This window comes from Syngnathus acus, chromosome 5 (assembly GCF_901709675.1).
Source record: "Syngnathus acus chromosome 5, fSynAcu1.2, whole genome shotgun sequence".
NCBI classification, from domain to species: Eukaryota; Metazoa; Chordata; class Actinopteri; order Syngnathiformes; family Syngnathidae; genus Syngnathus; species Syngnathus acus.
This window is the reverse complement of record NC_051091.1, coordinates 9,097,467-9,111,744: the sequence shown is the minus strand read 5'-3', so window position 1 is coordinate 9,111,744 and position 14,278 is coordinate 9,097,467. Positions and strand designations below refer to the sequence as shown.

At 41.1% G+C, this 14,278-nt stretch overlaps 3 protein-coding genes across 4 annotated transcripts; 2 read left to right on the top strand and 1 right to left on the bottom strand.

Moving 5' to 3' along the window:
* The first annotated feature begins 740 nt into the window (after positions 1-740).
* LOC119123678 (cytokine-inducible SH2-containing protein-like) lies at positions 741-2,722 on the top strand. The gene is made up of 3 exons (XM_037252964.1): positions 741-920; positions 1,348-1,485; positions 1,701-2,722. Exons 2-3 carry the CDS (start codon positions 1,350-1,352, stop codon positions 2,216-2,218), a joined length of 654 nt encoding a protein of 217 aa, XP_037108859.1. The 5' UTR covers positions 741-920; positions 1,348-1,349; the 3' UTR covers positions 2,219-2,722.
* A 1,142-nt stretch (positions 2,723-3,864) lies between these two features.
* LOC119123681 (rho-related GTP-binding protein RhoA-B) lies at positions 3,865-6,166 on the top strand. The gene is made up of 5 exons (XM_037252968.1): positions 3,865-4,014; positions 4,995-5,152; positions 5,288-5,408; positions 5,500-5,630; positions 5,756-6,166. The coding sequence occupies exons 2-5, from the start codon at positions 4,997-4,999 to the stop codon at positions 5,927-5,929; spliced, it is 582 nt and encodes a 193-aa protein (XP_037108863.1). The 5' UTR covers positions 3,865-4,014; positions 4,995-4,996; the 3' UTR covers positions 5,930-6,166.
* A 388-nt stretch (positions 6,167-6,554) lies between these two features.
* On the bottom strand, positions 6,555-9,910 carry LOC119123665 (transmembrane protein 43). Of its 2 annotated transcripts, XM_037252943.1 has the most exons (12): positions 9,820-9,910; positions 9,440-9,580; positions 8,766-8,900; positions 8,487-8,581; positions 8,338-8,387; positions 8,037-8,106; positions 7,895-7,965; positions 7,673-7,800; positions 7,542-7,592; positions 7,364-7,465; positions 7,175-7,292; positions 6,555-7,081 (listed from the first exon to the last, which is right to left on the bottom strand). In XM_037252943.1, the coding sequence occupies exons 1-12, from the start codon at positions 9,835-9,837 to the stop codon at positions 6,879-6,881; spliced, it is 1,182 nt and encodes a 393-aa protein (XP_037108838.1). In that variant the 5' UTR covers positions 9,838-9,910; the 3' UTR covers positions 6,555-6,878. The 2 variants fall into 2 exon arrangements, with proteins under 2 accessions (XP_037108838.1, XP_037108839.1); XM_037252944.1 differs by lacking the exon at positions 9,820-9,910 and having other exon boundaries at positions 9,440-9,613.
* Positions 9,911-14,278: the final 4,368 nt, after the last annotated feature.

Below are 14,278 nucleotides of genomic sequence, written 5' to 3'. Positions count from 1 at the left end.
GCGTGGGTTTTCTCCGGGCACTCCGGTTTCCTCCCACATGCCAAAAACATGCTTGGTAGGCCGATTGAGGACTCCGAATTGTCCCTAGGTGTGAGTGCGAATGGTTGTTTGTCTCTGTGTGCCCTGCGATTGGCTGGCAACCGGTTCAGGGTGTCCCCCGCCTACTGCCCGTTGACGGCTGGGATAGGCTCCAGCACGCCCGCGACCCCCGTGGGGACTAAGCGGTTCGGATAATGGATGGATATACTATATATATATACTATATATATAGCATCATTTATTTTTTCCATATATATTATACAGTATTTATACAGTATACATATCCAATATGTTGCAGAATAAGATTGATCAAGTTATAAGTTAGACACATCGGAACTATTATGTCATCTCTTCAAAATAAAGCTGGGTTGCAGCACGGTTCAAACGTAGACAAGCTGAAGAGGAAATAGTTTGACAGGCAAACAAAATATTTAGGACTGAATTATAACGCTTGATGTTGAACCTCGGCTTAAAGACATTTTCCGGGACCAGACTTCTTTTATTTTCACTTGTGGAATCTAAGATTCGTTGTAGTGCAAATTTGACAGCCAAAGCAACTGTCACGTTAAACTGTCAAGTTAAAAAAAACAGTAAATACTAAAGGGTCCCGATTGTCTATTTATTTTTTTAAACGCAAAATAATTGCGTCCATGTTTTATTTTGAAGAGCGCAAGAAGTGCAGCTAAGGCAGCGTTGCAGTAAATCGCGTGTCAGCTGCACTGAAACGCAAAACCTTTCTGGCAAACAAGATTCCTGGAACCTCTGCTAGTTTCACGCAAACTCACTTGTTTTCTGGGTCCGAGCTTCAGTGAAATAAGAATCCGTACGGGCGATTTCGCTGGATTTTGGCTTCAATCTTTATGATTAAATTGTGATCAAAGGTGAGCGTATCGCCAAGAAATACATGTTAATGCTTTTTCTTGTTTATGTTCAAGTCGTTGGTGGTGTTTGTGAGACGTGGATCGTTGTTATCGCACTGTATTCTCTGGTGATTTTCATCTGTGCTGATTTTATTGTTATTGATAACAATTGTGGTGCTTAACCTGTATCATTTAAATTTAAATACTGAATTGAATTATGTCATGACCTCATATGTAGTTGCCTATACACAGTAGCGCGATTGTTTCTGAACTTTTCTTGAACCAAGGCACATATTTTACACGATTAAAAATCGCATGATACACTACTAAAATGAAAATGTGTCTACATTACTTGCAGTAAATTAAGTGAAATTGGATGATATCCCCCAGTACACGAAATGATCTGTGACGGCATTCTAATTGCTAACATGTACGTGTGTCCTGTCAGACATGGTTTCCCCGGCTGTGACCACAACCCATCATGTGGACCCGGGTCCGTGCAGCACATATCCACCCCAGACCCCGTGCGATCAAGATGAGGATCTGTCCTGCATCGCCACCACCTTCCAATATTTACAAACCTCAGGTGCTTTGGGCATTACAGTGCATTTAAATCTCTATTTCTACCATAAAGCAGTCATTTGGTAGACAGGCAATATATCATCATTTCTTAACTTGAAGTTGAATTACCTCAGTTTTCCACGCATTTATATGTCGTCGTTTACAACAGCATTAAAATATATTTAAGAAATATAATAACATGATTAATGCCTACTTTTAAATACAACATTGTCATTGCAGGCTGGTATTGGGGTTCCATCTCGGCAAGTCAAGCTCGGGAAAAACTCCTGGCAAAGTCTGAAGGTACGTTCCTGGTGCGGGACAGCAGTCACCCTCAGTACATGGTGGCGCTGTCATTGATGACCCACTGTGGTCCGACCAGCGTCCGAATACAATACAAGAGCGGTTCTTTCTGGCTGGACTCTCTCAGTCCCGAACTGCCTCACCTGCAGTCCTTCCCCGACGTGGTCAGTCTCGTCCAGCGCTACATTAGCTCGGGACACACACCGCAAGGCCGGACGGCATCTTCTGAGAACAATCACCTCTCCAAGATATCCCCCGATCACCTCCAGTTCTCCCCTGCCAAGGACAGCGGCGTGATCCTGAGGCTGTCGCGTCCACTTCACAAACCAGAGACATTCCCGCCATTGCAGCACCTGGCACGCCTCATCATCAACAGAAATACAAACTGCCCCCAGCAGCTGCCCCTCCCCAAGCCTCTTCTGAACTACTTGCACGACTACCCTTTCCACATATGAGGGTCTCTGAGACAGCTATATGGGTGGGATCAGCAACTAAGCAGGTGTTGAGAGATTCACGGAATGTAGGATCATAGAAACATTTTGTCCTCCACAATGGCCTTATGACACACAAGGCTTCTGTTTTCATCCTCCTCAGGCTTACTGTTTTCCAAAAAATCAATTTTGATGACCGTAAAGAGTGATCGTCATACTGTACAGTGTTTGAAGAGGAAATAAAGGAGGTTCTGTATTCATCATGTGAGAGGTATGTCTTGAAGAAATGAAAAAAAAAAGATTGCTCATGCAAAAAAACTTCCTTTATTCATTATTTTTACATTTTAAAAACGACTCATATTTCAGACTTTAATCCTAGTTGATCCTTCTAGCATAATTTAATTTTTCCATCTGGTGTTTTTTTGTTGTTGTCAAAATTTAAAAAATATATAAAAATGACTAATCTAAGCAGGATCATCCAGCCTATGATTTACTGCAGAAGTTAAATAAACCTGTATTTAGAAGTTCTTCTTTTTCTGACATTGCTATTTTTTTTTTAAATAATCAAATGTACTTTGTCATATAAAACCGAAATGATTGAAAAGCACATTTATCATGATGCCAAATTTATATTTTTCATGTATTACTTTGAATTCTTGCACAAAGACCAATGTTTCAAAAGTTAAATGTTATGCTTGAATAACAAGATGTGTCAAATATGTGTGTAAAATCATATTCACAGTGATTTGAATTGGCATTTTACTAAAATGCCAATTCAAATCACTATGAATCTGGGAGCATATTTGGGACTCTGCCAATCATCTTAAAAGTGAAACATTGCAATTTCATATTTCTTAAAACTACCATTTTATTGCTAGAACTGGCAGAAAACAAAGCCATCGTGAAGTCATCACTGTTTGTACGAAATGAGACTCACATGCCCTGAGATTTCTTAGAATTACTATAGGCCTCCGTGTTGCACATGTTTTTCCTTTTCCCCCGCTGTTGAACTGCAGCAGAGTGAGGAAATTGCTGATGTGTCTGTGTTAGCGTTCTAAGTGGTAAAACTGAGCAGTTCTGAGAAAGCCTCTTAGCGGGATTAGTTATGAGCACACGGCTCGCTTCGCCAGCTGCGAACAAGCCATGACCTGGCTCGGCCCAAAACAAATTTAAATCACCTCACACACCACGACGAAATAATCATCTTACAAACATGTTGTAATTGTAATTGTGTCAGTAAAAAAATATCAAATATGAGAAAAAGACAAAAAGCAATTTAGGGAAACTAATAAACAGAAGAGAAAATAAAACACACTTTCAAACCATTTCCATATTTTGAAAAATATAGATTATAATGTATTGTAGAGTGAATACATTTTAGACTACTCAAAAATCTTTTACAAAGTAGTCAGACTGCCAAAGCACAGCAAAAAATGTTCCTGTGCCAGGAGGAAGCAAATTTCTCGAGAGGGCCATTCTCAGCAAACTCTGCAGGAGCCTGCATAACAAATCCTCATCATTAAAATCAAGTGTACTGATGGAAGTAAACATCTCAAACTTGCAAAACAGTGGATCGGCGATATTATTACAAACTATCTTGAATTTATATTGTGACAGCACATCCTGGAGGCCCCAAACAATGTTGTGTTGGATCATCAGCTCATCCTGTCGTGTGCTCTCCCCTCCCTTCCCTTCCCTTCCCTTCCCCATCCCCACCGCTTCACTTCCCTTCTCTTCATCCTCCAGCGGCGCACTCAGCGACGGAGGCCAACAAAGCACAACTCGGAAATCATTTGGATACATTTGAAAACAATCACTGGGTAAGCACGTCTCAACTAGAAAACGATCGACGCAGTATTTTCAGAATGATGTATTGTTATGCGTCCGGTCGCCGATGTTGCGTAAAGTTGCGTTTGCTGCCCTTTACACGGCTGCTAATATTAGCCAAAAGGCTAACAGACCCGTTAAGTCCCATTGACTTCCGTTATGCTAAGCTAAGCAACTAGCCAGCTAGCTCCTCTCGCACTGAAAAACTATTTTTGACCTGTTATTTTTTCAAATGAATCCTTGCGGGAACATTATTTCAAGAACGTTGCTCTTTTCCCCCTCAAACGGCTTAACGATTAAACATAAGCGTGTTTTTCTTGAATCCAGCGTCGATCCTTTAGTAAACATAACTTCCTCCTTTAGTCAAATAAGGCCCGCTGGGATACTAAACGGCACTTAAACCCCAAATATATTCTTTCATTCTTCCTTTTACATCACAGTAATTGTGCTTTTAAATGTGATTTGGAGTTGTATGAATGCATAATTTCCCAAGCTAGCTGCCGGGGTCGGTGAAGGAAAGGAAATAATGTTGGAAGATGGTTTGAATTCCTTTAGAGCAAACCGAAAATGTCTGTTGACATTCCTTACTAGACTTTAATACATCTTGCTACCATGTGGTAAATACTTGTTGTGTTGATGGTCACCAATAGAAAACTAAGTCAACTTGAAGCTTGCTGTTGGGCTGCTAAAAACAACTAAACATCACTGCACAATTTAGTTATCTGTAGTGAATGGCATCGCACAGCAATCGATGGCCAATCAAAATGCCACGTTATGATCTTTTGCAACAAAAACAATGCATCCGATTCAGCCAACACCACCTCGCCGTAGCAAGGTACACATTTGCTGGAAAACTCACCTATTCGCATTTTGGTTCAGTAAAAGAAACATGTAGGGGGCAGTTTTTTCATTAAGTTTGCTCGTGAAACTTTTTTGCCCACTCTGGTTTAACACACACACCTCTCATCTGCAGCTATGGCGGCAATCAGGAAAAAGTTGGTCATAGTGGGAGATGGTGCATGTGGAAAGACCTGCCTGCTGATTGTGTTCAGCAAGGACCAGTTTCCCGAGGTTTACGTGCCCACTGTGTTTGAGAACTACGTGGCAGACATTGAAGTGGACAGCAAACAGGTATGGAGCCCTTTCACTCTTGTGTTGTGGTTTGTGAATTGAATTGTATAAAATGTGTCTCCGTTTAGATACGTTGGAATTTTGATTTTGAAAATATATTTTTGCCACATGGTAAATTTGGGATTCTTTTGGCAGGTGGAGTTAGCGCTGTGGGACACAGCAGGTCAGGAAGACTACGACCGACTGCGCCCACTTTCATATCCAGACACCGATGTCATTCTTATGTGCTTCTCCATCGACAGTCCCGACAGTCTCGGTAAGTCAGTGATTGTGCAAATGCCTCGTGTTTTCTTTCGCAGTCACGTACTGGATCACGTCTTGTGTTTTTTTTTTTTTCTTTTCTTCAGAGAACATCCCAGAGAAGTGGACTCCAGAGGTGAAACACTTCTGCCCCAACGTTCCCATTATTCTGGTGGGAAACAAAAAGGACCTGCGCAACGATGAGCACACCCGCAGGGAGCTCGCCAAAATGAAGCAGGTAAATGTCTGCCAAGGTGAAGTGGCACCCAAGTCGAGCGGAAGGAGGATGTCTGGGGCAATTTAGTATCAGCTTTATTCTTAAACTGTGTACATATTTTATAAATATCCACTATTCCCCCCCAGGAACCCGTGAAGCAGGAGGACGGACGGGACATGGCCAACAGGATCGGTGCCTTTGGATACATGGAGTGCTCAGCCAAAACAAAGGATGGTGTGAGGGAAGTCTTTGAGATGGCCACCAGGGCAGCACTACAGGCCCGGCGAGGAAAGAAGAGCAATAAATGCACCCTCCTGTGAAAACGGCTGACACGGAACTGCTTCCAGTTTGGGGGGAAAAAGAAGCAGAGGGTAAAAAAAATCCCCCCGCCCTCCCAAAAAAAAAAAAACACCCACACAAGACTGTTCTCTCACCAGTTTTTACAAAAAGTGCAAGGCTTTTACTTGTTTTGTTTTCTTTCTTGTCTTAAGATGAAGTAGGCTCTGTCAGTATTGGAAATCTTTTTTTGTATTAAAGCATCAGTCAATCAGCCATAACGAAACTTCCAGTATCAGCACGTAGTGTCATGAGAAGTCAGCAAACCTGCCAATCCAGTCAAGTGCTGAAGCCCTGCCTGCTGACCCAACGAATGTTTCCACAGCTAACTAGGGTAAGAGTACCTGATCACTGTGACTTCTTCGACAAGCTAACGCACACGCCAAGTCAACGTTTTATTTGGTGCGCTCCATTGACGTGCATCGTGACAAACTTACACGATATGAGACTGGAAACTCAATTTTGTTAACACGCAAATGGAAACTTAGTGTTTTGTGTAATAAATTACTTTGTAAGAATCTGGCTTCTAGCCATTGATTTCAAGTGCTGATTGGACACACAAGAAAAATTTAATAGCATTTTGAGAGATTCGATAACATTGCACAAAGGTTCCTCTTCTGTGAGCCTTTGGGATTCATTTATTAATCTTCAAGTAGAATCCAACGCAACACAGAAATATGTAGAAATAACAAGCACTTGTATCATATGTACTAAAGTCTTTTCGGGGGCGGGGTCCAAAGAAAGTTTTTCAGTGATGTTTATACCAGAGAGTGAAGTATGGAGAAAAAAAAAATGAACACAAAGAACAAAGCAATGCAATTAAAATAACATCAAATTCGCTGGTTTAGAATAATGCAAGTATGGATGTTTGGCCAAACTGCAGATTTTATCCAGCATCGAGAACTATCTCACCGCTCACATCCAGTTTCTCAGTCACTGATGCTTTTTGGCTGGGAGTCGCGAGCGTGCAAGCAACACAGGAAGAAGAGCCAAAGCCCCCAGAGCGAGCGCCATCAAAGGTCTGTTAAAGAACCACCCGGCTGCGATGGTGAGGAGAGAGAGCGAGGAGGACATGCACAAGGCGAAAATCTTCAGCCCAACAGAAACGAGGTCTCTCAGGATAGGAACCCAGTCCACTGTGGGCACACATCAATGGGACATTAAAAAGGCCAGGTTACATCTCTGGACCACCAGTCCCGCCTCGGAGTATTGTGTGAGCGAGGGCTTACCCAATGTGTAGATGATGCGCATGGTCAGCTGAATGGCGAGAAACATAAGAGCCCATCCCGCAGCTCGGAGACCCCACGTCTTCATGCTGTTATGCTGCTGCTCCTTAGCAAACACCTCCTGCAAATCACATGCAGAACACATCAGAATCCAAGCAGGAATTACTTGAAAAATGTCCAAGTCTAGCAAACCTCTGCTGAGAGCTCCTCCAGATACAAGATCTCCAGAACATCTCCTGACTTAGTTTTGAAGGGCAACAGCTTCTCCCCACTCTGCTTGGCCACAATGCTGACCTGGAGATTTTTTTTGTCTTTTTTGAGTCCATTCACCTGCACTTCTACTTTCCATTCTGACTTGTTCAGAACTCACAGTTTCCCCACTGAGTCCCGCGAAGGAGAATCTCACGCGGACATCTCCAACCTACCAAAGTGTACAAATGATGAACTTAAAGCAAAACTGCGTGAAGAGCATTTGCCAGGTGTTGCCTTCAAGGTGCTTACCTCTGGCCTCTTTGGCTGCTGAGTGTGATAGAAATAATCATCACTGATGGTGAGGAAAGGGTCCGAGTCGAGAGACGTGAAATCCTTCAGGCTCAGTGTCCTGAAGTTACTAATTTGTTCCGCCAGTCCTGGGAAGGAGCAAATGATGAGTCGTCATCCAAGCATGTGACCACGATCATGTCAATTTTATTCCCGCGCTGTGTTGATGCTGCTTCTGATTACCATTTGACAGAGTGAAAGGGCCGACCTGCACTCGAGGAGCTACGACTGTCACACTCTCAACCGCCATGGCGCTGAAATGCAGAGATTATATGAAACAAATCTTGTGATATGGAATATTTATTATAACAGAAGGATGAGGCACCTTGGGTTCTGATGACCAATTTCTTTGTCAAAATGCCGACTGTTGATCAGCTCTGATTTCCACTCCGTGTCTACGGAAAGGAAATAGTTAGATCCAAACATATATGGACAATGATGCCTTTATGGAGCACTACAGTGGGTATGTAAAAAAAGAAACAAATACAAATAAATAAATTATAAATAAATAAGATTTAAGAGGGGTTTAAGATTTAATCACTTATCATTAGGGTGGCAGGGTCCTAAAAATTAATTATCATCCAAATAATTCTGCTGCACACTTAACTGTATTTCCAAGTACTTACTGTAGGTGTATGTAGTCTCGGTTTTGGTACTTCCGTTCTCTTCATAGTTCCTAATATGAATCATACAAGGAAGCAGACGGATTACTACTCTGTATTGAAGACAAGAAATGTTGAGGCCACACCCTAGGAAACATGTTGACAAGACTCACTTGCTCTCCTGGTACTCCACCCATTGATACATCTCCACCTGCCTCTTTAACTTTACAGCCTGCACTTCGACTCTGTAGTTGGGGTCATGTAAAGGCTGAACATTCAAATACACAATATAACATAATTTACAATTTTGCACAAACAAGGTAGTACCCTACTAATCCTAAAATATATTGAATTACTGTTAAGACACTGTAACAAGATGCATGAGGTACTTGACTTATTGTCCCTCATTATGAGACTCAGTGATGTTGGAGTAGTAGCGGAGTATGGTCTACCTTAGAGGTCTGCAAAGGTGCAGACAGATGAACCAGGCTTTTGTCGTTCTGCGGGTTGAGGCTGGCTAAAGTGTCCAGTGACACTACCTGACCGAGTCCTTCATCCAGGGAGGACGCAGTCTGCACAGCCCGTCCCTGAAGGGAAGAACAAACAGCCATCCATTTTTCCTATATTGTCCTATACACCAGTGGTCACTAACCCAACCCTAGCCCTAACCCTAACTCCAGCCCTAGCCCTAACCCTAGCTCTAATCCTAACCCTAGCTCTAACCCCAACCCTAACTCCAGCCCTAACCCTAACTCCAGCCCTAACCCCAACCCAAACTCCAGCCCTAACCCTAACTCCAGCCCTAACCCCAACCCAAACCCTAGCCCTAACCTCAGCTCTAATCCTAGCTCTAACCCTAACCCTAGCTCTAACCCTAACTCCAGCCCTAGCCCTAGGGAGGTGTATGGTTTTATAGGGCAGCACACGAGCAACTGCGTTGCAAATTTTTCCATGATAAAATAATTTAGATTCGACTGGGATTTGGACTCGGGTCGCTGAGGTAAGAGTGCAGAACACTAACCACTACACTATGGAACCCTCGCTTAAGACACATGAAAAGTACGTATATGGTTTTATTGAGCACAAGCGAATATACAATGCATTATCACCCATGTGTGATTCTCACCTCATTGGTAAAGAGAATATATAGAGAGAGGAAAAACAGTCCAACGCCAACAAACGTTCCTCCTGCAGTGTCACTTAATCGTTGCAGGAATCCTGGGTTGGTCTCACTCCTTACACGCTTATGTGAGTCTTTACCTAAAAACTGAAAAACTTTCTTCATAATGACAGCAAGCTCGGATGTTAACAAAATGCTAATTCCAACTTAACTACCGTAAGGTAAACAGTCATTATTGATAGATAGATAGATAGATAGATAGATAGATAGATAGATAGATAGATAGATAGATAGATAGATAGATAGATAGATAGATAGATAGATAGATAGATAGATAGATAGATAGATAAATAACGATCAAAAGTGTGTCAGTGTGAAGAACTTACTGTTGTCGCCGAAGACATTTTTGTGACAGTATAGCAAAAAGCTGCGAAGGATCACAAAGCAGGCGGAGGCAACAAACTACCAATGACGTATGTTGGCTCGTGAGTGAACGATTCGTTCAAAATAACGAATTTCTTTTCAGTGTTTCGTTCAAAAAACAAAACGTTATGCCGACATTTGTTAATTTTGGGGACACCAACTCATATAACAACGTAAAACACATACATATTGTCATATAAAGCAGTTAACCAAATGTCTGATTTTTATGTTTTGATTGGCGAATATAAAAACAAGGAGTAAAACACCAGACAAGTTATAACATAAATGTTTATTAATAATAATAATAATAATAATAATAATAATAATAATAATAATAATAATAACAATAATAATAATAATAATAATAAAAGTACATCTCAAACCAGCAATCAAATGTGAAACTGCAGTCGATATATTGAATAACAACATTTAGGCATATATATGCATACACGTTATTTAAAACCTACTATAAGTAAATCTTAAATCTACATTCTGGCTTACATAGTTCACGCCAAGAGACGCAACATATTCACTGACTGATCCGTTGATCACGGTCAGTGAACGTGTTGCGTCTCCTGGCGTGGACTATGTAAGCCAGAATGTCGATTTACGATTTGCCAAGGAAAGAAAGAACCACTCACTGAAACACAACTTCTTTTATGCACTTACTTCACTGGTTCTTCTATATCAAACAATTTTCTTAGGTTCATTTACCTTCTTTTCTTCTTCTTTTATGCACGTTTTCTCCAAGCTAACGGCTAACTTTATTGCATGAAGGGATGTGCCGTTATGCAAAAACAGGGAGATTATGCTTCTCTTTGGGTAATCTTTATTTTATAACACTTATAGTAGTTTTTAAATAACGTGCATGTATATATACGCCTAAATATTATCCAATATATCTACTGCAATTTCACATTAGATTGCTGGTTTGAAATTTACTATTATTATTATTTTAATAAACATTTATGTTAAAACTTGTCCGGTGTTTTATTCCTTGTTTTTATATTCGCCAATTAAAACATAAAAATCAGACATTTGGTTAACTGCTTTATATGACAATATGTGTAGGTACATCTTGTAGTGTAATTTGAAGTCTATGCGTCTCTGTATGTCACCTTAAATGGTGACCTAGCTGCAGTGAGGAGACCATAAGCTATTTTTGCTGTTCAGAGATGCTTCAGTTTCAGCAAGGTATAGCAACTTAGAATATGGAATGGCGCAGCTTTTGTTATGCAGGGGAAAGAGTCTTCTACATGTCCTTTTTAGGACATTTGAGAGCAACGAGCAGACTAAAATACGAACAGCAGCTGCACTCCAAGTCATGACATCAACGGTTTGGGCAGGTATAAGATAGGCTTGTCTGTCAGAAGAGGGGGGCTTTTTTGGGGCGAACATCTGTGCCGTTGAGAGGTGAAACATCTTTGCTTTTGGGGCCACTCAAACTTTTGGAGAGACATCACTTTGACATCGGTTGAATAAAATCTTTTCCCAATCAGCCGTGTGTTACCGAAGTGCTTCCAGCCATCGTCCACCGAGTGTTTTTTGGAGACCAGCGAAACATCAAAGATCATTCACCACAATCTCATGGACACTTCAATAGGTACACTACACGAGGTTAAAAAAAAAAAAAAAAAAAAAAAAAGAATAAATAAATAAAGGGTTAATTGCACAACAAAAGCACACCTTGGTATAGTCTCACACCTGGGATCGAACCAAGTTCTTACCGAGCAAGAGCCCGAGTCACTAACCAGTCGGCTATTTCGACCGGCAGCCTATGATCGCATGCATTGTTTTGTACTAGTGATGTGCATTCCAGTTCTTAACTGAATCTTTAGAATCGGTTGTGTGCGTTTAACGAGGGTAACTTGGAAAACATATTGGAACGCGGCCCCGAGGACTAGCGCTTGACACCTGTGACCTTTGACCATGATATTTCCCTAATAAAGTGGCCTGTTATTAGGGACACTTGAAAATGGCGGTGTACCTAATGGAGTGTCTGTGTGATTCCCTCGTTAAGTGCACCTGCGTGAAAAGTTTTAGCTCCTGCAGAACGTGAAAGGAGCTAAAACTTTTCACGCAGGTGCGCTTAACGAGTGTCACTTGGAAAACATGTTGGAACGCGGCCCCGAGGACTAGAGCTTGACACCTGTGACCTTTGACCATGATATTTCCCTAATAAAGTGGCCTGTTATTAGGTACACTTGAAAATGGCGGTGTACCTAATGGAGTGTCCGTGTGATTCCCTCGTTAAGCGCACCTGTGTGAAAAGTTTTAGCTCCTGCAGAACGTGAAAATGACCAAAATCTTTTCACGCAGGTGCGCTTAACGAGGGAATCACACGGACACTCCATTAGGTACACTGCCATTTTCAAGTGTACCTAATAACAGGCCACTTTATTATCTTGGAAAACATGTTGGAATGCGGCCCCGAGGACTAGAGCTTGACACCTGTGACCGTGATATTTCCCTAATAAAGTGGCCTGTTATTAGGTACACTTGAAATGGCGGTGCACCTAATGGAGTGTCCAAGTGACATCACAGATCAAGCAGCAAATCAGAAAGTGAGGGTGCGGGTAGGTGTGGCAATTTTTACTTGGGGATGGGGCCACCTTATGTATTTACACATGAATACATGCATTTGTTTGCATATGCCTACGCATACAAAGCGAGGTTCCAACTCTAAAAGCACATGTAGGTGTATGCTCACACCAAGGATCGAACCAAGTTGGTACCGTGCGAGCGCCCATGTCACTAACCAGACGGCTATTTCGAACTGGCATCTCTGGGCGGTCTGCACTCTTTTGTACTAGTGATGTGTATTCCAGTTTGAAGTGAACTGAATCTTTAGAATAGGTTCGCTCCAGCACTCCCGCGACCCCCGTGGGGACTAAGTGGTTCAGAAAATGGATGGATGGATGGATGAATGTTTTCTATATTGTGCTTGTGAGTTAATGTTGCTGATTACTTTGAATTGAATATTATTTATTGCTGTTATTTAATTTAATATTATGTATGTTTATTATTATTTTATTGTATTTTTTTCACCATAAAATGGCAGTTGGTCAAGAATGTTTACAGTTTGAAAAATTATAATTTAATTTTTAATTTCAGGCAAAGTGATGCACTTTGAATCTGTTCTGTTACAGACTAAAAAACAATGGAAATAATAGTTATTCTTGATTGTAAGTTGATCTTTCTTTTTTATTTCTTTTTTGTTTTTCTTTCATGTTAATAACATGGGGGGGGGGCGAAATGTTTTCTTCTCCATGGGGGGGCATCACAGAAAATGATTGAGAAGCACTGGTCTAACAGAATATGTACACAAAGAATGTCATTCAACCCAATCCATTGGGAGTTCATTTTAAAAATGTGCCTTTTGGTTTTAAATTTAGCAGCAAAAAAAAATTCAACCTCCGAATTTTGTTCGACAACCGAAGCAAAAACAAAAACAATCTAGAATTTTTTGTTTGAATTCCGATTCGCTCCACATCGTAAAATATACGTGAAAAACAATCAATCATCAAATCAAAGGATTATCAAGAGAAAGTTTAATAAGGGAAAAAAGTGAGACATCTCCATTGTTTGTACAAACGACGACAATTCCACTCGCCATTTGTCATTCCAGCGAGAATGATGCCGTCGCAAACCTCTTTGGATTGTAAAACTCAACCTTCGTAAAGGGAGGGGACAAAAAGGAGACTGCTGGAATGGGTGGAGGAATTAATCAGTTGGCCTCGTTCCCAAAATCCAAATTTTGATTCCAAAAAAGAAAAGAAAAGAAAATGCAACTTAACTCCTAAAACACTTGTAATGAAATATTCCATACAACATACGTAACTAAACGATGATTACTTTAACAGTCGTTACTGACGTGAGAATACATTCATGTAGGAATAAAACATCCATATTGAATACATGTTGATGATCCATCCATCCATCCATCCATCCATCCATCTATCCATCCATCCATCCATCCATCCATCCATCCATCCATCCATCCATCCATCCATCCATCCGTCCGTCCAACCTTGTGACATCAACAGCAATAAACCATGTTTGAAAATATTCAAGTGAAACGACGCAAAAAGGAAGAAAATGAACCCTAAGTCAATATTCAACGCAACCTAACAAAACGATGGTTATGGGTGGGTACCCTTACTTTAACAGATGTCATTGGAATGCGTCAGCTGTTACAGAACGTACCAGCCTTACTTGAACAGGGGTCATTGTTTCGCTGAAGCTGTCGCACTTAGGTCATGGCAAAGCGAAAGAACGTAAAAGACAACTTCATCGAACAATCATTAACTCAACAACACACATGCTTAGGGGTACTCCTTATGTTAACAGATGGAAGGCATTTGATGACAGCAAAGCAAAACATCCTAAAATGATCCAAAAGTGAGTGAGTGGATTTACTAT

What these genes read in the sequence shown, in the direction of transcription:
- LOC119123681 (XM_037252968.1), top strand. Translation starts at nt 4,997, where the DNA reads ATGGCGGCAATCAGGAAAAAGTTGGTCATAGTGGGAGATGGTGCATGT. An exon ending in CGACAGTCCCGACAGTCTCG is followed by an intron (nt 5,409 to 5,499) that starts GTAAGTCAGTGA and finishes TCTTTTCTTCAG; the next exon opens with AGAACATCCCAGAGAAGTGG. An exon ending in AGCTCGCCAAAATGAAGCAG is followed by an intron (nt 5,631 to 5,755) that starts GTAAATGTCTGC and finishes ATTCCCCCCCAG; the next exon opens with GAACCCGTGAAGCAGGAGGA.
- LOC119123665 (XM_037252943.1), bottom strand. An exon ending in CGAGACTACATACACCTACA is followed by an intron (nt 8,107 to 8,337) that starts GTAAGTACTTGG and finishes TCCTTTCCGTAG; the next exon opens with ACACGGAGTGGAAATCAGAG. An exon ending in TGGAGGAGCTCTCAGCAGAG is followed by an intron (nt 7,293 to 7,363) that starts GTTTGCTAGACT and finishes TGTGATTTGCAG; the next exon opens with GAGGTGTTTGCTAAGGAGCA.
- LOC119123678 (XM_037252964.1), top strand. Translation starts at nt 1,350, where the DNA reads ATGGTTTCCCCGGCTGTGACCACAACCCATCATGTGGACCCGGGTCCG. An exon ending in CCAATATTTACAAACCTCAG is followed by an intron (nt 1,486 to 1,700) that starts GTGCTTTGGGCA and finishes TTGTCATTGCAG; the next exon opens with GCTGGTATTGGGGTTCCATC.